The sequence below is a fragment of a genome, unplaced genomic scaffold (assembly GCF_019419815.1).
Source record: "Pyrus x bretschneideri cultivar Hongxiangsu unplaced genomic scaffold, Pyrus_bretschneideri_v1 Contig13, whole genome shotgun sequence".
In the NCBI taxonomy this organism is placed as follows: Eukaryota; Viridiplantae; Streptophyta; class Magnoliopsida; order Rosales; family Rosaceae; genus Pyrus; species Pyrus x bretschneideri.
The window spans coordinates 8,110,574-8,138,092 of NW_025999424.1; the positions used below are offsets into that span (position 1 = coordinate 8,110,574).

General features: G+C 36.3%; 3 protein-coding genes and 1 non-coding gene across 5 annotated transcripts; 2 read left to right on the plus strand and 2 right to left on the minus strand.

Moving 5' to 3' along the window:
* Window positions 1-3,144: 3,144 nt before the first annotated feature.
* Window positions 3,145-5,096, minus strand: LOC103951795 (probable E3 ubiquitin-protein ligase XERICO). Its single transcript, XM_009363249.3, has 2 exons — window positions 4,925-5,096; window positions 3,145-4,068 (listed from the first exon to the last, which is right to left on the minus strand). The coding sequence occupies exon 2, from the start codon at window positions 3,865-3,867 to the stop codon at window positions 3,400-3,402; it is 468 nt and encodes a 155-aa protein (XP_009361524.1). The 5' UTR covers window positions 3,868-4,068; window positions 4,925-5,096; the 3' UTR covers window positions 3,145-3,399.
* Window positions 5,097-20,288: 15,192 nt separating this feature from the next.
* On the plus strand, window positions 20,289-23,270 carry LOC103951794 (RRP15-like protein). Its single transcript, XM_009363247.3, has 8 exons — window positions 20,289-20,911; window positions 20,999-21,100; window positions 21,203-21,284; window positions 21,412-21,431; window positions 21,560-21,620; window positions 22,390-22,448; window positions 22,760-22,867; window positions 23,013-23,270. The coding sequence occupies exons 1-8, from the start codon at window positions 20,444-20,446 to the stop codon at window positions 23,070-23,072; spliced, it is 960 nt and encodes a 319-aa protein (XP_009361522.2). The 5' UTR covers window positions 20,289-20,443; the 3' UTR covers window positions 23,073-23,270.
* LOC125475054 lies at window positions 21,867-21,977 on the plus strand. Its single transcript, XR_007256389.1, has one exon. It is a non-coding gene; the product is annotated as a small nucleolar RNA U19 (small nucleolar RNA).
* A 221-nt stretch (window positions 23,271-23,491) lies between the features above and the next one.
* Window positions 23,492-27,268, minus strand: LOC103951792 (zinc finger protein CONSTANS-LIKE 9). Of its 2 annotated transcripts, none has more exons than XM_009363246.3 (6): window positions 27,051-27,268; window positions 25,648-26,356; window positions 25,306-25,524; window positions 24,752-25,056; window positions 24,326-24,440; window positions 23,492-24,211 (listed from the first exon to the last, which is right to left on the minus strand). In XM_009363246.3, exons 2-6 carry the CDS (start codon window positions 26,233-26,235, stop codon window positions 24,209-24,211), a joined length of 1,230 nt encoding a protein of 409 aa, XP_009361521.1. In that variant the 5' UTR covers window positions 26,236-26,356; window positions 27,051-27,268; the 3' UTR covers window positions 23,492-24,208. The 2 variants fall into 2 exon arrangements, with proteins under 2 accessions (XP_009361521.1, XP_009361520.1); XM_009363245.3 differs by having other exon boundaries at window positions 24,305-24,440.
* Between the last annotated feature and the right edge of the window lie 251 nt (window positions 27,269-27,519).

Sequence of the window (27,519 nt, forward strand, 5' to 3'; positions counted from 1 at the left end):
TTGTTTACGTAATTTTAGGAAATCAAAATACATGTGGGGTCCACACGCATTAAAGAATCCAACTCCTAATTTTGGAGGAATTGGACTCCCTACGTAAGGGAGGTACTTCAATTCCTTGTGACTTGAGGAATACGGAATGAATTTTATTTACCAATTATGCCCTCACTTATTTCTAATTATCCCAACATTGCCCTTCATTTGATACTCATTATGCCATCTTTTAATAAATAAATAAAACCTATTTATATATTTTTATATAGATGAATTTTATTATATAAATTTAATTCAATTAATTAGTATGAAAATAATTTATTTATGTAAGGGTAATTTAGTAATCAACCTAGTTTTTATTCCGATTGAAGTGAATTAGTAAACAATTAATTAGTGTGAAAATAATTTATTTATGTAAAGGCAATACAGTAATCAACCAAGTTTTCATTCCGATTGAAGTGAATTAGTAAACAACTTATATAAACTCAACATCATTCATACTTCGAATCCAGACAATTTTAGTAAACAACTTCAACAGAAATCCGATTCTGGTTCCACCTTAATTCAATTCCTCTCAATTTGATTATGAATAAGTAAACGAGCCCTAAATGCACCAAAATAGGTGGAAACAAGGAAGATAAAATTACTTGAGAGGCAAGTTCCAAAGTTAAAACTATAGTCAAATATGGCTACTTCACTTGAAAGAAAGAAGAGAGAGGAGAGAGGGAGAGAGAGAGAGAAAAAGAGAGATCATGTCTAATGATGGTTCCCATATTCTAGTTGCAACTACCGATTTGGACACACCTAATCACTTTATTAAAAGTTTGCCAAAAGCATGACAACATGGCACCCTCAAATATGCTTGGCAGCTTTTTTGTCTTCCACAAATAGCAGAAGTTGGCAGCTTTTTTTTTTTTTTTTTTTTTTTTTAATAATTGTTATTGGTACTCTAAAGTTTTTATTTTGTATTTTAAATTTTTTATAATTAGAATGAAAAATACATTTGTAAAGAGTATAGAATGAGATTTTGAGTGTGCTAATAACAGTTCTCTTTTAAAATTGTACTTAAGAGCAGTCATTTAATATTATAGTATAATGATATTATAAATAAGAGATCTTATGTTCGATTCTTGCCGAAGGTAAATTTGAACCACATTATTGCTAGCTCCCATTGTAAGGCTTAATCCACTCTCTACCTTATTAACAAAGATAATATCATTTGTTAAAAAAAAATTATATTTAAGAGCATGTTACTTATTTAGAAAATGTACTGATATTACTTTCTTACAACTTTTCATATGTTTACTGCCACGTAACGTATTAGAACTATTTCAAATTCCAAACTTCCAAAATATATTCGGCTCCCAGAATACAATATGTAATTAAATACGTGAAAAAACAAAATTTTAGATTAATCAACAGGTTCATGTTAAACAAAGGTTCAAGAATTTAGCTTTGAGTCTGCCCACATGATTCCCTATTAATCCCTCTGCAAGGTCTCTTTCATCCCCATCAAGTTTTTTGGCTTGTGATGACAGAATGCACTGCACTATAAGGTGCTTGAAAGCAAATGACTTTATTACAATTTTCATCGGTGGAGAAACTCTTTCGTCCAGATGCAAGCCCTAGATACAAGACATGAGGCTAAAATGAGTGGTACCAAAATATACGGGGATGGAGTGTGTGTGCGGTTCAACCACCTCTGGTTGAAAACTAAAAGGAGCGTGTGAGAAATAAAAATGAGTGTGTGGATAACACTACCGTAGAAGAAAACACAATTTACTAAGCTACAAAGAAAAAAAGGACCACCATTATAACGTTATTTGATCTTAGGGTTTATTGTTTTGTAGCTATTTTTTCCTCCAAACAGTTGTTTCAAGTGTTCAGTTGATGCTTCAATTCTTAGGGTTTGTTCCATTTTCTCAAACCATTAAGAAATGGTCCTTGAAAGCCTCCTCCTAGTTTCACTTTCCTTGATGTTAACTTAAGAAAATGAAAACTCCATCCATAGATTCATAACACCTTCATTAAGAAGGAAGCAAACTCCACCCTATATTTCACAAGAAAATTGGACGTTTCACCATTATACAGAACCATATGTATACAACTAGTAACACCTAGAGAAATTCGATCACTAGTTGTATACGTTTAGTAACACCTAATATCACCTAAAAATTTTTACCCTAACATTTTTTTCTTCTCCAAAATGATTCTGGATTAAAATTTTAATCTGAGATTATTAAAGAATGAATTTAAGCTAAATGTTTTTTAAAGTAATTTTCTTAGAAATAAATTAAGTAGATTATCCTAATTTATTTTTATGAACATTTTAACCAAAAAATATTTAGGTTTCGATAAATATTAAATTCATTAAACCGACCCCATGAAACATGTGTTTAGCCAATAAATTATTTTTAAATTGTTTTAGCTGTTGGATATAATTTTGGGCCGTTGAATTTTTTTTTAACTATAGATTTTACCGATCTCAGTCACTGATTTAATGTATTTATAAATTTAATGTTTAAAATTAATTATTTTGAATATATACCGCTTGATCAACCAATGATTTAATAACTCGTGCCGTTAGATCAGAATAGAGCCGTTGGGCTCGTTTTGGGTGGCTGACAATCACATCAAGGTGGGGCCCCCTTGCTGTCAATGCCTCGCGCGTTCAACGAGTTGGCCTTGTTACCTTGTTGCAGTTTCCCATTTTCCTAAGCGCGTCCACGCACACCGTGGGCCAGCCCCACTAACCCAGGTCTAGATCTTGACCGGTATTTTCCTGGAGCAAGTTTTAGAAGGTTTAAAACCTAAATTTTAAGTTTTAACCCGATAATTAGAGATAGTCTAAGAACCATTCGGACTTTACAAACCAAAACCACATTGGCCCTTGTGAGTTGAAAACTTCATGTTTTTCGTTCAATATATAACTAGAACTCTGGTATTGGGCTCACGGATATGTAAATAAAAACAGCTTATTTTTACAATTTTGGATGAAAAAAAGCTGAAAACGTGAAACAACAAAAATGAACTTATTATCACAGCACAGTAAAAGCAGTTTTTTTTCAAAGCGCAGCTTAAGCACAACTATACAATATATGGCTGCATAAGTATGATTGGAAGTAGTAGGAAAGGGAATATCACAGTAAACCATGACACAAGTAAAACTCGAAGATTCGATAAACATAACCCAAAGACAAACGTAGATATGTAAATTTCGGTAACTCCATAATATGTACAATCGTAAAAATGTTGGTCTGTGAGACCGATCGACATACTATCAAAGTTTTAACTCGCACATAACATAGGTATAACAACACTATGGCCCGGCGATGCGTTCTTGTAAAATACCTGTACACTAAACACTGTACGTGAAGTTCTTCGCGATTTTCATGCTTTGCAAACCCTTTACCAGAAGCAGGGTGCGTCCTCCCCAGGCATAAACGGAGTCCTACAAAGAGGGCATGTAACGTTCGAGTAATTCAACCACTTCTCTAAGCAATGTTGATGGAAAATATGGCCACAAGACAAGCGGTTGATCTCTGATTCAGGTTCAAACTCGGTTAGGCAGACGGAGCATTCGTGTTTCTGCTGCTTGAAGCTACACACAGCGTCAAACCGAATTGCTGGGATATGGCTCCTGATGTCCTCAATGTAACTAGCCGAAGGATTGACATGGAACTCAAATGATTCTGAGAGGTTTTCAGCAGAGTCTTCTGATGGGAAAGAAGATGAGGAGGCTGATGTGAGACGGATACCAACTACTTGCAGGACTGATCGGATTATCCCCTTGATAATGGAGACTGATAGGGCTGTGTTTACTAAAAGCACACATAGAACTCCTTCTGATGGAGCTGGTAGACTTGAGAGACCCATTTGAACAAAACCGATGTTAGAGGGGTTCGGATTTGTGAATATAAATGTATGGTAAACACCGGAATATCCAAACTCAAGCTAAAATCAGTACAAGATTGTTGAGGGACAGTGAAACCAGAATCAACTGGCAAAGACACGAAACGGGAGACAGATTAATTCAAACGAAGTTGAAATGTCACCGATATCTTGGTGTAATCCGACCTGCAATGCAATAAAGGAAAGTATTAGAAACCTTTCATATAAACAAGATCGAATCATAAAAATTGATCACAAGGAGACCCTTGAGCATTAAAAGCTTAAACTTTCACAGCGGAATTCGTATCAAGCACAAAGATTATTTGATCAAATCGAAAAGAGATGGAGATCATGAATACGCAAATAAACAGAATAACAAAACCGATCCAGCAAATCCACAAAATATAGGGACATGAAAAGCGCATGACCCGCAGAAGAATTGAAAATTCAACACCTTTTCTTATTAAAACACCCCCTTTCCCCCTAATGTCAATGAAACGTTCAAAAATATAACTGAAATAACCATGCTTTATACCCCGGACTTTAAAAAGAGCAGAACAAATTATTACCTCAAACCCAGCAGAGATATTAAAAATTTGAAGCAAAAAATAAGCATGTAGAAACAACAACAACAATGGATCCAAATCTTGAGAACCCAAATGGCAAGATTGGATGGAAGGTGAAAGAAAAACCATTGAGAAAGCTTCTACCACCATCAAGATCTAGCAAAAATTTGACCATCATGAAGCCTAAACCAGTTAAAATCACAAGATCATTACCAAATTAAAGACAAAACAGATAAAGCAAGCAACTTGATCCCACCCCACAACCCAATTTCCTAAACCCAGCACACCCAGCAACAAATGTATCATAAGATCTAGAATTCTTCGAATTAATCCCTCAAAAAACCATTAAAAATGCATTCTTTTGATTACTAACAGAAAAAATGAACAATTTTGATCAAACCCAGAAAAGAAAAATGAAGAAACAAGCAGAAAATAAAGTCCGCAACTTCAAAAAATGGTTGAGAATTTAGACTTACACAGTGAGACTTTTGGAGCTTTTAAGCTTTTTCAGTCCTTATAAAAACAGAGTACCGACCAGAGGAGCTGAAGGAAGAAGAAGAAGAAGGGATTCAAGGGATTTTAGGCAGCAGTCACACACACACAATCAGCATATAAATATATATTTTGTTTGACAATGGCTGCTCTGCACAGTCTGCTCTCACTATGTATATATAGCAAGAGGAACAATCCACACCGAAGATTACCGGCAACTTAACCCAAGTTCTCTAACCATGGTTAGGCTTCCGTCTTATGCGGACTCCATCTTCTGTTAACCATGGTTACTTTATATCAACATCTTGCTCTGTTTACAGGCTTTTTAACCTGCTTTTATTCCCATTTTCATGTCTTGTTTTGGTAAAACATTCTCTTCTTTTACTTGCCAATTTTATCTTCAGGGAGCTTTGTGTTCGATTTACCTACCTACCTGGTATAGCATGACAAGATTTATCTGCAAAGATGATGTCATGGAAAATTTACATGGCAAATGGTGTGATTTTATTACGAGCTTTACTATATACCTTCTTTTATAGTTTAAGACTCGAAATACTTTTTTTTTTTAATGTTAGAATGTCTTAATTTCTGATTTGGTGTTGCTTTTTCACGCTTTTATTCTCTTCTTTTGCACTTCTCTCCTTAATTACATCTTCCGAGTCTAGGAGCACGGCCCTGCATAAGTCTGCTAGGGCCTTGGTCCCAGCCTCAAGCAGCTCTCACCCTTCCTCCAAACATTCCCAACAAATATGGAATGCTAGTATCATCAGATGAATTTACATTTGTAACAAAAGTTTCACAACAGAATTAACATTTTTTAACACATCAAAGGCTTGTGCAACTTGAGTCATTTTGTGTATATAGTCAGTTGTATAAACGTATTTATTTCGTTTATTGTGTAATAAAGAATATATAAATATTAAGGAGACTTTCTCAAAAATAAAATTCTTCATGGACTCTCTCCATCACATCTTTTTAACATTCCATACTAATATTATAAAACATAATGTCAAAAACATAAAATGCCAAAAAATCCATTAAAAATCTCAATTTAAGACAGTTGTTAGTGTTTCTCTAAAGAAAAAAACACAAAGTTTTAAAATTCTATAGACTCATCATATCATGTTATCGAGTGGCCAAAATATAGGTAAGATTGTTCCTACTTGCTAAGATTTCGCCTCCGATAGACATGTGTCATGGGATGTCTGATTACATGTCATTTTTCACCAATTGTCGCATGCCAATGTGTCCCATTGCTACAATGTCTATCTGCACATAGGTGCATATGTGTCTACATTTCTCGGTAAGGTTTTGTTTGTGGACTACGCTTTTCTTGGAAAGTAACCCTTGCCTACGTGTCGTTTCTCCAAAGGAGCACTAGAAAAACGACATGGTAGTGGGCCAATGGGAGCCGAGCACTCCAATCATCAGCACCACTTGCCACGCGGCAAATGGCCAAACAAAGTCATCTACCACTAGCCATGCATGGTCCATAAGGATGAAGATAAACCTCCTTTTTAGGGTTTTAACCTTTTTCTTCAAGGAACTTTCACATCTTACAGATTCTCTTTTGCCAATTTCATAGCCAAAAGATAAAAGGAGAGGGAGTGTCCTGCAAGTTTATATTTTGTGTGTTTAGGTTGACAGGTACATCTTTCCTGGAATCTGAACTGATCCCATAAAAACATGCCAAAATGTCCTTTTGGTTTGGTAAATAATTGAACTATGGGAGTGGTTCATGCATGCACGCAAAGGAAGGACCAAAACTGTACAAATGTATAGTCACTAGCCACATCAAAACTATGCTTTGTCTACGTTTGCCCTCTTGTTATTTGAGGTTGAATCTATTATTTTAGCATTTATTTTGATTTGATATCACGCCTATTCGCAATATGTACTAAAATTGCCGTGTCTTTCATGTCAAATATGACGTGTTAAGTTCTAATATTATAATAAGTGTTGAAAAGTTGATTTCTCACTGTGCATGAGTGTAAAATGTTCTACCGACTACAGCTACACCCTCTTACAACTTTATACATTATTTGACTTTTGTACGGGGTTGAAAGAAATATTCTAACGCGTTGAAGGTTTCTACCAAAAGAAAAGGACTTTTGCTATGTGTGTATATATATAATAAGCACCATTTGTACTATTAAGTTAAAGACTGCTTACCCAACTTGATTGGATTGATGTTGGATTAGTGATCTAAATGCTGCTTTGTGATTGAGTATAAATATTAAAACATATCTAACTCTTCCAAACTTTCATCATAAGATTACGTAGATAACTTCATCTTTGGAAATGCCAACTTTGCAAATGATGATTGATGATGATATATTTGTAATAACTAGCTTGGTATTGTTCTTTAGTCAAACAATAGGACATTTTAGTGATTGATAGGTGAGCAAAGAGTTTGTAAATCTCTTATTTATTAACAGTATTTATCCATGTACTCGGTTATTGCGTGAATTCTTCACTTATTTTACATTTCAAGAAAGAGGTATTGATTGATTTCTCCCGCGCAAACTTGTAAGGCGCTATTAGTTTTTCCGTTGAACTTTTATAATTGATTAATTTCTCTCCTTAATTTTAATTTTAGTCGATTATTTCTCTGAATTTTTATAATTGGCCAGTTCCCCCACTGAGAACTCTAATTTCCCCCCTAAATTCTAAAATTCAAACAAATAAGTGTAGGAAGTGAACTAGCTGAGGAGAAAAAGAACAAGAAAACAATATGTTGTCCAAATTAGGGATAAAATAATTTTTTTGCAATTAGAAATTTAAAGTTCAAGGAGAAAATTAACCAATAAAAAATTTCAGGACACGGATAATCGACTAAAATTAAAATTTAAAAAGAAAAATTAGCTAATTAAAATGTTTAGAGATGGCTAAAATTAAATCATAGAAAAAATTGACAACTCCCTATCAATTTGAAAGGAAGAACTAAGGAAATTGAGAAATACCTCTTCAAGAAATGACATATGACATTAACAGACACCATTGTTGGTGACTCCATTTAATGGCCGTTAGCTGGTGTACACACAATGGACACGGACCTGCACATGCACCGTTCGTACTATAATCTGGAAAAGTATATTATGCCTGACAAGTTCAAACGCTTCTGGATGCAATAATACAGATCCGACAGGCATTAAGCACAGATTTGATGGTGAAATATATATAATATATGTATATATATTTAAATCGATAAGTTTTGTCTCCATGTCATGAATAAAGGAGTGGAAACCAGAGATTCTGGGCGTTTCATTCTCCTCCTCCAAACAATCTCCTAATCTTAAAAAAAATTAACAAAAATTAAAACTCTCCAAATCTCTTCACAAATTAGCATACGTACGGCCAATCCGCATCTTAAACCCCAAACCCTAAACTCGAAACACCGTATACCAACATTATCATATCTTTCCGTTTAACTATGCATGCTATTGTTTTGTAGTAAAAACTTCATTTGTTTTATATAACTACGTTCAACAAATCTAAATTGCGAAAAAAAAGTTTCAATCTATAATTTGAGTACATGACGCCGTATGTATTTTCATTAATTAATATGGATACGTTCATGTTTTCATGCGCTATTATTTGTTTATTTTAAAGGATTATAAGATTAAGAATTTAAGAGTGGCTTCATAAAAAGGACTATACATATGTATAATCTTTTGAAAGGTAAGAGAGCCGTGTAGTGCGATGAAAGTTCATTGAAATTTAGGTAACTCTGATAGGAAAAGCCTGATAATGATATGGTATCAGGTGGATTTCACGTGCTGCCCATCTCTTATTTATTTCTTGTCCATTACCATTTGCAAACCCTACCTCTTGTTACCATCTTGGGTGCGTGCTGCCCATTGACCAATTTTTTATTTTCTCTTCTCTCTCACATTATTTGTCCTTTTTCTTGCACAATTTGATGAGTTCACTCAATGCAAGTTATTTAGATTATTTTGCCAAACCCTCGATGGGCGTTAAGGGTGGGATAATTGTAAAGGAAAATGACAGCACATTTATTTTAGCTTTTCTTACATTCATTTTTAATTCTAACCTTTATTTTTTATTGAGTTATTTTTCGGGGTGTGAAAGGTTAAAGGATAATTTTTGCGTTCCAGAAGCACATATCTCACTTTTTGTGAATTTTTACTATTTCCAGAATTGAAACCGTTAATTTTCTTGATATTCATTTGAAGATCACTCATGCAAAAATCATTTGAATTGGATATCTTTTAGACATCCAAATGTATGGAAGAAATCAACATTGGGGGTGATGTTTGAATTTTTTTGTAAACATGTGGGATATGGTTGTGATGGAGGATGGAAGATTGCTTCAAAGCGCATATAAAATGCTTTCTTTCATATTCTATTTGCCTCCAAGTAACTCAATCGTTTCTTAACCAAATTCGACTCATAATATATCAAAATGAAGATAGCAAAGTATAGAACAAGATTATACATATTTGAAAGCACAATCGTTGCCGGAGATGGCCGGAAAATATCCTGAAAGGTAACTAGTCTACGGGAAAACTGAAAAACTCACCGAAAACTGGGTAAACTTTAAACGTTCATAATTCTTTAATACTCAACAAAATCGAGTGAATAAAAAAAAATCATACTTGTTAACGAGACGAAGAGAAGGTAGCTAATTCGTCGTGGTTTGGCCGGAAAACGACTCGAAAGTGGCTAACTCGAGACCAAGACAGCCACTTTGGAGCCATTTTCCGGCCTTAGCTATCAAGAAAGGTACCATTCTCTTCGTCTCGTCGAGAAGTATGATTTTCATTTTTGAATCACTTGATTGCGTTGAGTATTGAAGATGTTATGAACGTTTAAAATTTACCCAATTTTTGATGAGTTTTCCAGTTTTCCCGCGGACTAGTCACCTTTCAGGCTATTTTCCAGCCATCTCTGGCAACCATTGGGCTTCCAAATAGGTATAATCTTGTTCTACACTTTCCTATCTTCATTTTGATATATTATGGGTCGAATTTGGTTAAGAAACGATTTAGTTACGAAGCTTTGAAAAATTGCCCAAACTTTCGGCCAAGAGCTCCATGACATTTAACGGAATGACCAAAATAATGGATGGTGGACAATCTCAGGGACCATTTCTATTGATTTTCAATCTCAGGGACCAAAGTGATATGTTATGCAAATCTCAGTGATCATTTTGGCTAAAATACCCTTTCAAAATAATAATACAATACTAAAAACATTTTGTAAAATTTTCTTGAGCAGTTTTCTTGAAAGCCTAGTGCATAACTAAGGTGTCTTATGAACTTGAACCTTAGCTTAGTAAAGACACATCAAAGTTAAATCGAGATGGAGAAGTAGCTATGCTTTGAACTTACGATCCCACTATATGACCTAACCAGACACATCTACTTTTGAACCTCTTACGAGTGTTTCTAAAAACTGACATGCGGATTTGCCTTGTGTCTATATCTACCTTCGTAAGTGCTCTAGAGACTTACCCCAAGTCGCCTAGAGAAGGCGGCACCACCTCCCCACTCATATAGGTAAGCATGCGGTACCCTGTAACTGTAGTATTTTAACTAGTCAATGCGTATTAGGAGCCATTGCTCAACTGCCCCATACATTACAGGATCAGTCACTCACTAGAAGAAAAAAGTTCATCTACTACGGTGGATGTCCGTGATAAATTGCAATTTATCATGGACATTGTGTCCATTAGTATTCTGAATGTGATAGAAAATTTTTGTTTCTACCATGGATTATGCATGTTGTCAAATGTAACGGATTATGCTTGTAATAGATTGAGATCTAACACTACGTGCTATAGCTATTGTGAATTACAAATTGATCACAGATAATGCTCGCTATAAAAAAAATTCAAAAAAGTAAAAATAAAAAAATAAAAAAAATTATTTAATAAAAATAATATATATAGATATTTATATACAAAATTGCAAATTTAACTTTATTAAAATTCATATATATTCAAATATTACACTAAAATTAACAACAAAATGAGTAGTTATATTAAGAAATATACCAAATCACCAAAATACGTAGAGACTTTGCTTCGCACTCTAAAACAAAACTCGAGTCCTAGTTCCAACCTTGGTCCTCCAATGATATTTGTCTTCTCTGCAATCGTTTCTTCAAGAAGACACGCTCCTGCAAGCCAATCACACTTTAAATTTGCAGGTGGCTGTAAATGTAGTTCATATTTGAGTTATAAACCGTCATGAATTAGAACCACCAACCACCAATGAGACAAATAAGGAAAAATATAAAGCTTAGAAATCAAAACTCACCACTCAAGGCCCATATATTGAAAAAATCAAATCCACAAAGTCAATTACACAAAAAGCAAGCAATCTTGATGCAAGTGAATACTAAAAAAATTTATTGCTATAATTCATGGCTCTCTTTTTTTATTTCAAACCACCAGGCCATAGATTGAGTTTCTTACTAGAAGAGTAGTGTGACATGAAAAATAATAGTCAAAAGGACAGAAGACCACTCCTGTGTGAGAAGTGCCTGAAGGGATAATCAAGTAATATAAGCAGAGGAGAATGGTTAAGTAAACCAAACTTAAGCAAAACTAAACTCACATAAAAACCTTTGGGTATCAGTGGAGAAGAGCTTGCTTTTGATTTTCACAATGGAGCAATCGATTTTATTTCTCCGCTTCCGCGAAACTATTTTCTCACACGTTCGCATTTTCCCTCATTCGTTTACACGTCTACATAGCGAGGTTTGTCATGTTTGTAGATTAAAACTTCTACAAGAGAGAGCCTCTATGTGTATGTATAATTAAGTAGAAACGAGAGTTGCAATACTAGGATGTGCTCCATGTAGATTGCAGAATGTAACCATGAACATCATGAAAAAGTAGGCGAAGCACAAAGGTAACAACTAACAAAAGTGCTTGATAGAATCCAATCATTATGTATATAGATGCAAAACATAGAAATACAAAAACTGAACAAAGTAGAATAAAAACAATCTATCGGTCTTAAATTGTGACCGACTCAAAAATAGAAGAGGAACGATGAGCTTCACAATGCACAATTTGTGTTTTTGCTGGATTTTAGTAACTGTTGGCAGCGTCATAGAATAAAATTGAAAACAAAAATTTACTCAAACCATTCGAACTAGCAGCAATAATGAAGCTTCTTCCCTCCTTCTCTAATGTTGGATTTGTAAATCACTGAATGTGGATTTGTGAGTTCTTGATAGTTTATTCATCTTTTCAGTCAGTTTGCGGTAGTTTACTCTCGAGTCCTCCACGATCAGCTTTCCTTTTTGCATGTTCAATTTCTTGAGTCTTCCACAATTAGGTTTCCTTTTTGCACATTCAATTTCTTTTCTTTTTCATTCTATTTTATCTCAGTTTGTGGCAGTTTAGTTCGAGTCCTCCACAATCAGATTTCTTTTTTGCACGTTTATTTTATTCTGTTTATCTCTTTTAATTGTTATTTTTTTCTTACAAAACTACCCTTACAGTTACAGTCCATCGGAAATTAAAAAGGCGCTGTTGTTAAAACTTTTTGCAACCACGACCTTTGTTGTGGACTATTCTAAAAATCTCTGCCTAGGCGCTAGGCGGCTGGTCAACGCCCTGATTAATGCCTAGGCGTTTGGAAATTAAGAAAGAGCACCTTGACCTACTAAGGCGCCCGCCTAGACCGCCTAGGCACCTGCCAAGACCCGCCTAGGCACTCACATAGGTTGCGACTTACTTAGACAGAAAATAGATAACTTACATTTTGCATTTTATTTTTTTCAATAAATTTGTAAGAAACTTATTGAATACTTAAATGAAGACACACTATATGCTCCTTTCCCATGTTTTCATTATATTCCAATAGCTCATAATATATATATGTCATTCTGTTTTGTAGTTTATGATGAAGTTATATATATTTTAAGTATAAATAGACACTTATTTACACGAAATTTAATAGATTTAATTAAATCTGCCTAGTCCGCCTAGGCGCTTGCCTAGACCCCGCCTAGGCCCTAGCCCGCCGTCTGACTAGCGCCTAGTGTCTTTTAGAACTTTGACATTTAGCTAAATTACAACGGGCTTTAAACGTGCGTTGTTATTTTAACCATTTCAACCATGGTTTTGTTTATGCCAGTTGTTATAATAATTATTTACAACGAACTTCGAATGTCCGTGGTTAAATTTGACTTTTTATAACGAACTTTATACGTCTGTGGTCAATTAGCCGTGGTAGATGTAGTGTTGTGGCTTACTGTTACCTTTGGATGGAAAAATTAAATAGTAGTGTTTTCATTATATGAAAATCACTTAGTGCTTGCAATCGCCTTCATATATTGTACTTCTGCAACTCTTAACATGCTTTGATTGCATGTTAAGGGTGAGCTCACTTATTTCAAGAACCGTCTGAAGTTTTTTATTTAAAGGATTTGGGTAAATTCACCCATTTCCTTGGGGTGCAGATCACATACAAGACAAATGGTGACATTCTTGGGAATCAATCAACCCTAATATATATTAAGGATTTAGTTGACATGGCAGGTATGGGTTCATGTAAACCTACCTCTACTCCTTGCAAACCTCATGATCAATTACTGAGATCCAACTTTGTCCAAAATCATAGTTTGTTCATTGCAATACATGACCTTCACTAGAGGCTAATCTTTGATTTAACAATAAAACTAAATTCATTTAGCGCGCACATTGCACTAGTCAATTGCAGTATGCTAATTAAGATCCCATTAACCTTCTTATTTGGATAATTTACGTACCGTCATGCATAATATATATCAAAATTTTACAAAAAGAAATACATCACAATATCAAGATATGCATCAGCAAATTATAAGCAGCCTACCAAAAGATATATGAATCACCAACAGCATGATATTATAGTTTTGAATGTCAACAAAAGCACTAATTTCAAATCACTTTTCCAGTTTGGCTTTTAAGTTTATTCATGTATTAACAAAAGCATGTCTATGAAGAAGTAAAGTAAGCGCATGCACCGCTTCAAGCATGCTTTCAGTAACAAGAACACAACAACACATAACAGCAGCAATCGCAAAAGATACAAGTCCTTTTGCATTAGACAGGACAGTTTGCTGTTGTAAGGCAGTTGCCACTTTTAAGTCACAGGTCCTAACAACCTCATGCCATATAAGTAATCCATACCGTTCCAATATCTATCACTGCAATTTCCTCAATAGTATAAAATTAAACATTTTCAAAGAAAAGAAGACTGCGCACGACATATATACAATAAGAAGCAACATGAAATGGAACGATGACATCCAATCCACTTTATGTCTTAATTAAACATATACCAAGTGATCTACATAATTCAAGCATATGCATATTTGTAATTCTCATAACTAAACCAATCAAACATTTAGAATTTCGTTTATAAAATTTTGTACCAGTTATGTATAAGCATTGAAATTGTCTTACATAAATTTGAAATCATATTACTTTGCCCCTCTTGCATTGCCTCCACCAAATCGTTGTCTCCATTGTTGCCTCCACCAATTCAATGCATCCACAGAATATATGATATATTATCGAACCAAGCAATCTTCCCTCAGAGTCCATAACCAAAGGCTAGAAATAGAGTCTGAAAACTGTTGGGGAAAATTTTGTAAACATGTGAGTTATGGTTATGAACTTATGATGAAGGATAAAAGATTGCGGTAAGGCACGTATATATGCTATCTTCTGGACTCTATTCGCCCCATATCCAATGTGTAAAGAGAATATACGAATAAGCCTTGTGGATACAATGAAACCCGGCCTTCCGTTCATTGTTTGTCAAAATTTTACACTCTTAAGACAAATCCCAAACACTTAAAAGAGATAAGAACGCTCAAGATTAAACTAGAAACTAATTTGCAGATATTAGTTACTAGAGCTTTTGTATAAGAAAATAATATAACAATGGAGGAGGTTTTGAATTATACACGGAATAAAGAGAGAATTGGTGGTCTTCAATATGCCCGTATGCACCCAGGTCCACATGTCTCTTCAAGGAGGTATTACACCACTTTAATTACTTATTTCTCTTAATTTTGGTCACAACTCTTCATCATGAGTTGCAATGTTAACAGCCATTAGATTGATAGAATTTTCAATGGGAAGAGCATTTTCAATTGGAATTCTTACTTCGGGACTCCCACCACTTTTTTGAAGATTTATTTAGAAATCTAAAAGAAATCTGTATCTCTGAAAGAATATTGCCTCTAATGGAAGAGTTTTTACAGTATAAATCTTAAATTTGAGGTTTAGTGCCACTTAGTTTTACATATGGTCTAGTAGTATTCTTCTTCACTGGTAAGTTAGATGTCTAAACTTCGATTCTCGCCCATGACAAATTTGAACGACATTACTGCTAGCCCATTATGAGAGGAGTTGAGGCCCTTGCATTAGGTCACGTACGGCTTGATGGCAGGACATATGAGCCTGAATCACCATTGGTATATTGGCAGCTACCCTATCAAAAGTGCATGGATAGAAAACTAATACTTTATTTGCTAGGATATTAGGCCACATGTAAGAGCAGTTCCAGCCCAAGGCATTTGGACCGGCACCAAGTGAAAAAAATAGGCCGAGACTCTGTCCATCACCTCCAGCCCGCCAAATAGGCTGGCACCCAGCCCAAGCCAGGCAGCAGCCCAGCCTATTTCGGACAGACCCAGAAGCCGGTCCATTTCCCTGGCGCGTGCACAACACGCGCGACTAGGCGCGAGTAGCCGACAGCCCTTGCAGGCGGTGGGGCCCGCGTGCAGGGCAACTTGCGTTCGACCGGCTGAGGGCTACGTGGCCCTCCTCAGAGTCGTTGGATTTCCAACGGCTAGTTTTTGTAGGCCGTTGGATTTCCAATGGTAAAAAAAATTTAAATTTGACTTTTAAATTGGACCGTCTGATCACAGATCAACGGTCCACGTTTTTTTCACCAAAAAAAAAAAAAAGGCCCAACAGTTAGAAATTTGACCGTTGGCCACGTGGCAGCTGGTTGGCTGTTGGATTTGATTATTTTTCAAATCCAACGGTCCAGATTAATTACAACATTAAAATTTATTAAAAATTAATTAAAAATTGTGAAATTTTTTTAAAAAATGCAGAAAAATTTTAAAAAAATAATTTTTTTTCTATAAATACCTAACCCTTATCTTCCACATTATACCACATTTCAATATTTTCTACACTTTCTACACTTTCTACATTTGAATATTTTGTACACTTTGAGAGAAAAAAATGACTTCGTGGAAGCTCAGTGAAGATGTTACGTTGTGTGAATGTTGGGTTCGCACTACTCATGACCCGATTACGGGTAATGAGATGGATAAGCGAGAAATGTGGAGTAAAATTACGAAATCGTTTTGCGATGTACATGGAAAAGATGTACATGGAAAAGATGCCAGATCTAGTCAAGGTCTTCAAGGTCGTTGGAAAAAACTCAACGCATCCTTTACTTGTTGGAAAAACGCCCTTTCTCATGCTTCTGGTAATCTGCGTAGTGGGATAAGTTTAGCGGATGAGGTAACAATATTTTTATTTATTTATATGCATTTCACCCACATCAATATTTTAATTTATTTAATTTCTTATGTAATTTTTATGTAATATGCATTCCACGCCCATCAATATTTTAATTTATTTATTTGTGTTACACCCACATCAATATTTTAATTTATTTAATTTCTTTTATGTAATTTCTATGTAATTTCTTATGTAATTTATATGCATTCCACGTCCATCAATATTTTATGTTACACCCGTATTTTTTAATACTATCTTATCCCACATTTTTATAGACAATACAAGCACAAGCATTCTACAATGCAAAGAACCATAACAAATCATTCAACAAATGGGAATGTTGGCAAATTGTCAAAGATTGCCCTAGATACAAAATTGTGGCAACCGGTCCAGAAGTTGTCATGCACGGTATGAGTCTACACAGTTCGCCAGAAGCAGACACAGCCGAACAAGAAGCCAACACATTTGAAGACACGGAAGGGACGCTTGAACAAGTGCCAGAGACCCAACTGACTCATCAGTCACTCAGGCCTCAAGGTAAAAAGGCATCAAAGAAAAAAGGTAGTTCTTCCAAAAATGACTACACTAAATATATGAAGGAACTTACTCGTCAAGGTGAACTGAACATGGCATGGGAAAAGGCTAGAGATGAGGAAAAAGCTACTGCTATGGCAGCAATAATAGCAGCTACTGAGGCTCGTGATGCGGCGGCTGAGAGACAAAGAGAAATAGTTAATCGAGAGAACGAGATGATTAGAAAAGCACTTCATCGAGAGAATGAGATGCTTAGAGAAGAAAGGATGACTCAAACAGATCGTGACACTATGAATAAGTCTCTAGTAAGACTATCTCCGAATTCAAAATATTTTTGGACATCAGAAAAAAGAGATGTCGTGCGAAGGAGGCGTGCAAGAGATGCCGAAACAAGTCAAGGGGGTTCCAGCTACAGAAATCCTAGCAACCAAGATCCTAGCACCACATATCCTAACTCCACAGACTTTGTATAATTTCGCATTTATTTGTACTACTTTATTTAATTTCTTATGTAATTTCTTATTTATTTTTAGAACTTTATTTAATTTCTTATGTAATTTCTTATTTATTTTTAGAACTTTATTTAATTTCTTATGTAATTTCTTATTTACTTTTAGAACTTTATTTAATTTGTTATGTAATTTCTTATTTACTTTTAGAACTTTAGTTAATTTCTTATGTAATTTCTTATTTAGTTTTAGAACTTTAGTTAATTTCTTATGTAATTTCTTATTTATTTTTAGAACTTTATTTAATTTGTTATGTAATTTCTTATTTACTTTTAGAACTTTATTTAATTTCTTATTTACTTTTAGAACTTTATTTAATTTCTTATGTAATTTCTTATTTACTTTTAGAACTTTAGTTAATTTCTTATGTAATTTCTTATTTATTTTTAGAACTTTATTTAATTTCTTATGTAATTTCTTATTTACTTTTAGAACTTTATTTAATTTCTTATGTAATTTTTGTACTTTATTTAAATATTTGAATAAGATTACATAAACTCACCAAATAAACATTTAAAAAAAAACACCAAATAAAATTACATAACCTCACCATTTAAACTTAAAAAAAAAAAAACAAACACACTAAATAAGATTACTTAAAAAACAATACACTTTATTCTTCAACCACAAGCCTTATTTTAATTATCTTTGCCTTCGTGCAATCTCCACTGATGGTCAATCAAGTCATTCTGGCGGGTTATGTGCCAGTATGGCTCTTGCAATGAAGTGTACCGTTGAACGATCAATTCATTGTAACGTCCATCCCGTTCCAACGACTCGTGTTGCACGGGATCTTCGGTCCGGTCATGAGCATAGTAGATTTGTGTTCTTGAGTTGTTCATCGGATCTGGCTCATCGACGGCATCATAATCATACTCGTCTTCAACAATCATGTTGTGGAGAATAATACACGTCATCATGATGGATCGAAGAGTCTCGACATCAAACATTCTAGCTGCAGCCCTGACAATGGCCCAACGAGCTTGCAGGATACCAAAACAACGCTCAACATCCTTCCTACGCCCTTCTTGACACTTTGCGAAGTGTTTCTCTTTTTCACTCTACAGATGTGGCACTGTTTTGACAAATGTTGACCACCTTGGGTAAATACCATCTGCAAGGTAGTATGGTCCCTCGTATTTATTACCATTAACCCAATATGTGCATCTCGGCCCGTTTCCTTGTAGCAGTTCGTCAAACACTGGAGATTGGGCAAGGACATTTAGGTCATTCTGAGCTCCTGGAACACCAAAAAAAGCATGCCAAATCCATGTATCAAAAGAAGCCACCGCTTCCAAAATGATGCTTTTGGCTCCTTTTCTGTCGCCATAAGCTCCTTGCCACGCACTTGGACAGTTTTTCTATGTCCAGTGCATGCAGTCGATGCTTCCAATCATGCCAGGGAAGCCTCGCATCTCACCCTTCCTTAGAAGCCTTCGTATGTCCCTTGGCGTGGGTTGCCGAAAGTACTCATTGGTGTAGAGGGCTTCAATTGCAGAGCAAAACCGCATCAGGGACTCCAGAACTGTTGTTTTTCCCATCCTTGCGATCTCATCCACTTAATCTGCAGATGCTCCATATGCAAGCATTCGCAAGGCAGCCGTAATTTTTTGCTCAGGAAGAAGACCTAGAACATGAAAAACATCCTCTTTTTGCACAAAATATGGATCATGGTTGCAAACATCACTCATGATTTTATCGAACAAACTTCGTTGCATTATAAAACGACGTCTAAAAACATAATCAGGGAAAACGCTGTTGGGAATAAAATAATCTTCCAAGAAATCTTTACCTCGTCTTTCCCTTCTTCTATCGATGTTTGCCGCACGTCTGAGTTGGGCTATCTGACCCATAGCTTCCATGATACGGCAGGAATGTGAGGCCCTCCGCCTTCTATGGTGATCATCCTCATTCTCCTCCATTGCGAAGACCTCATCTCCACCTCCACCTTGGTCAAGATTGACCAATTCTTCCTGTTGTGCCAACAACCTTTTCTGCTGCTCTTGCAACTGTTTATACGCTCTCCTTGAAGAAGACATTGTAAGAACTCAAGATTTGAAAACAATAAAGAAGAATTCTGAGCTAAAAAAAAGGATTGAGTTTAGTGTGAGGATGGATGTAGGGATGTAGGGTTTATATGGACAAAAAAAGAAAAGATGAGGTTCTGGACAATGCCACGTGGCACTACGTGATTGGTTGAAAATCTTATCGAAATCTTGGCTAAATTATTGTAAATAGGAAGTGACACGTGGCGTGTCGGGATTGGTTGAAAATCTTATTAGAAATCTATCTACAAAATAGTACGTTCGGATAATGACACGTGGCGTGACAAGATTGGTTAAAAATCTTATCAAAATCTTGCCTAAATTATTGTAAACAGGAAGTGACACGTGAGTTGTCGGGATTGGTTGAAAATCTTAGCGGAAATCTATTCAAAAAATAGTACATTCAGATAATGACACGTGGCGTGACGAGATTGGTTAAAAATCCTATCCGAAATTAAAACTTTTTATTTATTTATTATTTTATAAAACAATTATTTAATATTTTAAATGGACTGGGTGCCAGCACATTTTGTAGGGGTGGAGATCGTTTGTACCAGCGTATTTTTAGACTGAGTGCCAGCACATTTATTTTGGGGTGGAGATGCTTTGGCCTATTACTGTTCATTAGGGTCTATTACTGTTTATTGAAGTGGATAAATGGGCTTGATGCTGGTGCAAAGTCTTAGGGGGTGGAGTTGCTCTTGATAAAACGCCATCGTCTAAGCAAATTATAGAAACAAAAATAGGGCAAACTGTCTTCTTTTGTGCCGCCGGTTTATAATTTCTTCTCTGCTAGTAATTTTTCTTTTTCACAAATAGCCCAGCCAGTTATCGGCGGAAGCAGCAGCAGCAGCAGCAGGCAAAGATTCAACCTTGATTTGGTTTGGAGCATAGGACGCCATGGCCGAAGAAACCCATCTGCCAGAAGCAGCAACAGAGCCAAGGAAGAGGAAAATAGGGAAGAAGAAAGGCTCCAAGGCAAAGAAGAAGGCGAAGATGTTACATTCGTCAGAGGAAATCAGAGCCATGAAGCCGAAGAAGTTTAACAATAAAATGAAGAAACTGTTTCTGAAACGAGCTAAGGACTACAATTCGGAGTCGGAGGAGGAGTCCAAACAGGAAGATGTGAAACCGAAACCGTTGGGAAACAATGAGGAGGAGCCGAGTGGCGGTGCCGCGTCGTCTTCAGGAGAAGAGTCGGAGGAAGGTGGTGGTGGTGGTGGTGGTCGCAATAGGGGTGATGGAGTTTCAGATGACGAGGAGCACGGCGAGATTCTGCCCGGAATCATGAAGTTTTCGGAGGGTTGCAATGCGTTTAGGTTGGCATTCAGGAGTATAATCAAGAAGTCAGTTTCTCTGAATGCAGTGGTGAGTTATATAGAGTTGAGCTGCTATGTCTAATTGTTTAGTTTTTGTGTCTTGACTCTTCAATAACAAAATTTGATTGCTTTACAGGGACCGGTGATGTCGGCGCACAAGAAGCTTGTTGCAGAAAAGCTTGCCGAGGAGCAGACGGAGCGCAAGGCCAAGGGCGAGGCTAAGAAGGAAAAGCATACGGTAGTTCATATCTTCGATTTGTTTTCAATTGTAATGTGTATGTATCAACATTATGCTTGAGAGGTTTAATGCTTATTTGTTTAGATCGTTTTGATTTGATAGGTGATAGAAAAGGGGCATGTGATGCCGGCCAATTATTTGGACACGCATGAAAAGTTTCTAATCGGTGTTGCTACTAAAGGAGGTACCGGAATTTTTTCCCTTTGGTTAAGATATATTTGATCAAGTGTTATTTGTCTTATGGGAGTTATCAAATTTCTTTCTCATACTGACTTAGCTCACATTTACCATGTACAATGCTGGATGTGCAGTGGTGAAGTTGTTCAATGCTGTAAGTTGCCTTATGTGAATCTAATTGTTTGCTTGTTTTTGAATTGGGAGTTTAAAAGTTTTAAGTTTTGTAAGATTGTTTTTGTTGCGCCGCATTGAGTCATGAGCTTGTGTTCGTGTCTAATGCAGGTCAACAAGGCACAAAATGCTCAGAAAGGACTGAATCCATCCAAGTTTAAAGATGCCAAAGGTGTGTTCTGACTTCTTAGTACTGCAGCTACAATTTGAGACCTTCAGTTTTGCTGAGGCCCTCTGTTTTGCCAATTTATTTTGTTGAGTTTCAGGTATCAACTATGTGGTTGAGTTAGTTTTGAATTTTAAACTGATAGGGAAAGCAATACGTTTTCATCATATCACAGATAGTGTTGAACTGTTTTGTGATTTTATGTTTATTCCTGCGTCTCTGAGTAGCCGTATGGATTGATTTGGATTTCATACATGGCTTTGTTAGGAGGCAGATATTAATTCAGTGTTTTGTGGCGAGGCCTTTTGAGGGGACTCTTTGTCTCTTCCCCGTCAATTGTCCTCCAAGCAGCCTCGCACATTCTCTAATTAACCGAAAAAAAGAATGCTGTCATCTTATGATTTATATTTTTCTCATAGACCGTGTATCAATGCCAGTTTTTTAACGTTTTCTTGAGGTATCCTATTTTTCACATAATTTGATTGCCTTTTAAAACCTTGGTTTGAATCATGAATGTCTTTTGAGCACAAATTCACCATTAGCATTCAAACCCTGTAAACAAAGTGTATTCTGGCAAGTTATTTATGCTTATTGAAATTCAGTTTACACAAATCTAACTGATCATTTTGGTCTATTAATTACTCCTATATTTGTCGGTGAGACACATGGAACACATATTTCTCTGCTGGCAGTTGCAAATTTTGAGTTTAAATGTGTAAATCTCTGTTCTGAATGTGTGTTTAATCTCCCTATATCGTTGTCCAAATGTTTCCAGTGATAAAAAAGCGGAGGAAAGAAGCATTCTTTTCAGAGTTGGGCAAAACGTCTTCGAAGGTCAGCTACTTTTTTTTTTTTTTTTTCAGTTCCTTGCATTCTCCCACATCATTTTTACCATCTTGATCTTCCTTACTGGGGAAGGTATGGTTGTAGACATTCTTGTTTCTTATTTTCAATGATTTGAACAATCAAATAGACCATTGCTCCAATTCTGTTTGGAGGATCTGATGTTGAAGGTCCTTTTCTGAAATATATTTATCTTCCAACCACCTGGTTCCATTAAATTGTTGGTAGTGCCAAATTGCTAAAGTATATTTTCTTAATTATTCTTTTGTGGGCTTTATATGTGAGAATGATTTAACATGCAGGCTCATGCGTCTAAAGGCGCAGTGGATGGTGAAGGGCCAGCCTGGGCTCCCTTAAGAGATAATTACATGCTCACAAATCCCAAATTGAAAGACTGGAATAAGATGCCGGTAAGGATCTTTAATCACATCTTGTTAAGTGTTTCACCGGTCAAAGACACTCGCGTGCTCTCACTTAAACATGTGCGCGCATACACAGTGCACTTGTAGTTGCTATTATGTATTCTGGTGACATATTGCTGTAATTTGCATACAGGACACCGTTGTGGAAGATGACATTGGAAGGGTCGCTGGAGATAGTTCCGATGACGATTGATGCTGTGGAACTGCACGAACGGCTGGAGATAGTTCCGATGATGATTGATGCTGTGAAACTGCACAAACGGCTATGTGCTGATTGTGTCCTAGGCATACTTTTTTGTAAACACTACCGTGTTATCCTTGTTGCTACTGCACAGGAGGAGTTTTGTTTTCGATTTCTATTAATGTTATAAATGAGTGCTTTCTGATGCAATTAGCGAAAATATCCTGTTTTTCTCGCTCATTTTGTGCAAAATTTTCTTTTACCTTCAGAAGATTTTGGAGAAGCAGCTCACAGAAGCAATGAATAAACTCGCAGTTTACATTTGCAAGCGAAGCGGAATATATTTTTGCGTACATTACAATGATGTGCAACAAAACACCGGACTTTCTTAGCATCCAAAAGGCGTAAACTGAAATCCGAAAGAAACTACGTTTTGTCCTGCAACCGAAAGAACGGTGCAAAATTTATTGACAGTACATGAGATGCTACACACTAGAATTACAAGGTGAACTGTATTCCAATTAAGATACTACATCTTACGGCAACGGCAGCGAATTAACATCCCCCTCCTCTTATCGGTATAAAGAAACTACAAACTAATCTCCCTAAACTGCATATGTAAACCATCCCGTTCTTGTCTACCCAGGCCAACAAAAATGAAAGAGAAATTTACAAGTCCGAGTTTAACTCTTAGGTCAGAGCTCATAACACTCAACGGCATACGTACAGATCATGTGCATGTCAAATGAACAGAAAAAAGGGGGAAAATAGCAATCCAAGGCTAACCTAATGACCGGAAACTACAAGTTCAGCTGCAAAGACGCCATGGCAGCCGCTTTTTATAGGAGTCATCGGAGCAGGAGGACAAAATATAATAACAGGGATAATCAAGGCATCAAGCATAGTAATGGTTTGGAAGACCAATGTGAATCCTCCAGGGAGAATAATTGAACAGATGAACTTCGGCCAGAGAAACATAAAAGGGAAACGAACGCTCTGAATAATGTCACGATCAGTCAATCTGTCATGGTGATTAGAATCAGAAATCTGCTCCTCCACTTTATTAGTGAAGCATCAGAACCTGGCCGTTTGCATCAACCCTTCTCTTTCAATGAAACCAAGGCCCTGTGATACAATCATACAGCTTTTCACTGCACAAGGAAAAGATGCATCAACTTCATCTACCATTGCGTAATAAGGATCAAATCGTCTTTTATATTATATAACATTGTTAAAAATTGTACTCAGTAGCTTCTGGTTCTGGCCTGGTTCAAAGGGTCATAGTCATAAGCTTCACCAGCTTTAATGAAGCGGCCCTTGACACGCTTTCTTACATCAGCCCGTGCTTTGCGAGAAGCATACCTCACCCTTTTCTCAAACCTATCGAAAGGACAACAGAAAATATAGATGTTCAATAGATAGCATGAAATTTCATAACCAAATAAGACTTCCGTCAAAGTGTAACCACTTCATCCAGAGGTAAGTATAGAGTGAAATCAAGGTATCCTACATGGTTAAATCTCTATAAACGGCGAATAATAAGAAACAAACATACGACTACTCCAAGAAGTGATCAAACAAAGTGGCAAAGAAACTAGAAAACGATTGCTGGCTTAATAAATGAATGAAGAACAAATAGTGGTTTGTGTGTGCACGCTTGCTAATATATTTACTTTTTGGAGTACACTTACTTGCGAGCCTTCTTCTTTTCCTTGTAACGCATAACAGCATTATTACGGTTAGCTGACTGCATGGAACTCTCAGGGCAAGGATGACACCATGGCGGCTCTCCCATGAGAAGCTTTGAGGACGCTCCACAATCTTGACAATCACCAGCACTACTCTCTCCAGTGACGCCCGAAAACGAAAGGTTTGAATGTGCTTGTTTTGCTGGAAAGCAGATAACTGGATCAGTTTTCGTACTCATTACAGAATCAGCAGATGCCGCGTTACTGCACGCTGGCTGTGGAGCATTTCCCAGTCCAATTGAAGACCCCTGGAAAAAAGCACTATTAGTTAACTACAAATACATTTTATAAACTCAAATCTGGACATACTTTACCAACTACGTTAAGAAATATTCAAAAGAAAAACCCAAAAAGTTCAGAACGGCTACTTGTAAGATAAAGAAAGCAATTTTTAGTTATACAGTAGTCTAGTCTAAGACAAGCGCCCAGGCAATGAACAAAAACAGATGTCGAAAGTCCGAGCATCATAAAGCACGAAAATAAGGAGACAAAATTACCTCAGCAGCAACCGCATCTTGACAATCCCTGGACACGTTCTTTGCCCCAAACAAGCTATCAATCCCGCCATTCTTGAAAAGCTCTTCAGAGTGATTGAGAGATACACCAAACAGTTCTTCATAATTTTCAAGATTCAATTCCATTTCATCCATATCTAAATCATCATAAAGGTCATCGTCTTCGGGGAGTCCAGTACCTTTGCCCCCATGAGAGTACAGCTGTATAATCATAACACGAAATTCCAAAGGTCATTGATGAAGAAACTTCAAACTTAGAACAAAATCATACACATGACTGTACCCAATACTGTATTAAGATCATAATTTTGGAATAAAAATTACCTTAGGCAATGAAGCATTTACAGATCCGGTCAGCTGGCCAACAACATGACGAGCATGACTACGTTCAGGCACCGAAGAGGAACCAACCAGAATACCAGATTTCTCCATTGAATGCGCAGCATTCACTTCATCCGCACCAGATGCACTTTGCCTAGTGTTACTTTCAGTTTGGCTCCAATCACTTCTGGTGCCGTTATCAGCGATGCTCATCAATCCCATTTCCTGCTCGCAAGTAGATTCTCCGTTAAAAGGTAAATCTGATACGAATGACCAGATAGACGACAGTTCGGCAGATGATGGGCAGCCGGAGTAACAATTGAGGGTTTGCCTCTTATGTCCAGATGCTGAAGTCGATGCTTGGTGACCCATCCAATCACAATTCTGACAAAGAGACACTCTCTCTTCTGTGCATCTAACTGATGCAGGTTGTGAATTGCATCTTTCGCAAAGAAGTGTTCTCAAGTGACGCCTAGACAGGGCATTTGCGGAGTGGACATTTCTGTCACACGATAAACACAAGCATGCCGCATCAGACCGGCAGTGCACCATGGACCTTTGAACCTGGCAGTAGTCACACAGGTAACCCATGGTTCAACTTTTTTCTCTCTTCTAATCAAATCTTCTCCAATTTATCCAAATTGAATGCGAATCCAACCGAAACTAGCTTCTCAGAAAGACCACAATTCTGCCGAGTGTATCTCACTACAACCTTCAAACAACATCATTAACACAAAATCAGTATTACTGCTGTAAAAAGATCTTACAAGAAGAACACGAACAAGTTTTCGTAGAGAACAAATTCGAAACAAGAACAACAAAAAGGTTCGTTTTTTGCCTATTGAAACAGGGAAGTTACTATGTCAATTGTAGGAGATGCTATGATTACTAATCTGAAAAATTGGTTAAAAAAAATGGATCTAAATATCTAAAACATCCTTTCAAACAAGAGCTTCACAAACATGTTTATTTTGTTAAAAAAAAAAAAAAAAAAAAAAAGAAAAATTCATACAAAAACCAAATTTGCAGATGTATTTGGACAAGAAAATATAATCAGAAAGTTGAAAAAGCAAAAGCCTTTAACAAACTTGCATCACCAAAAACACAAAAGGTAGAATATTTTGGGTGAATTTAACAGATTAAACAAGTTTTGCAGCAAAGATTTTGGCTTCAAATTTCTCTTCAAAACAAAAAAATGAATAAAAGGGTAGTTCAATTAGGCCCTATATATTATTTCTTCACCATCTGATTTTTCAGATAAGAATTATCAGACCCACCAACAGAGGAAATATCAAAGTAAATCCATTACAAACACCCAATAAAACTTTGAAGTATAAATAAGCCTGAAAAATAGTAACAGAAAACAAAAAACCAACAGACAGAGAGAGCATTCGGGGAAACCTTACCAAGAGAAAGGGAGAGGAGGATAAGATCTGTAGACAAACAGCTTTTGATATTTCTGAAGGACTCCTAAAGATATGAACTTTTTGGGGTTTTTTCACCCAAATTTGTTGTTCTTTCTTATGTGGAGATGGAAAAGATAGAAAGATTGGGTTGGGGAGGAGGGGTGGGTGTGAGCATAAGCTTAATGTTGTTGTTTTGGTGTCAGAGGGGCTCCAAAAGATGGTGACTTCAGCAAAGTTGATAAAAAGTGCATTACTTGTGTGGGTCCCTGTCATTTTCCTAGTGCAGGGAAAAAGTTAGGCCCTTCACTTTTCTAGGTCCCCCCATCGTATAAAACTGATATTTAATTTTGAAGCTAACTCCCTCTTAATATCTCTCTGATTCTCTGTTTTATCTTTGGGATTTTTTGGGAATTTTTTATTTTCCTTTTTGGTATATGGAAATAAGGTGTACAAGTTGTCAAAAGTGCTT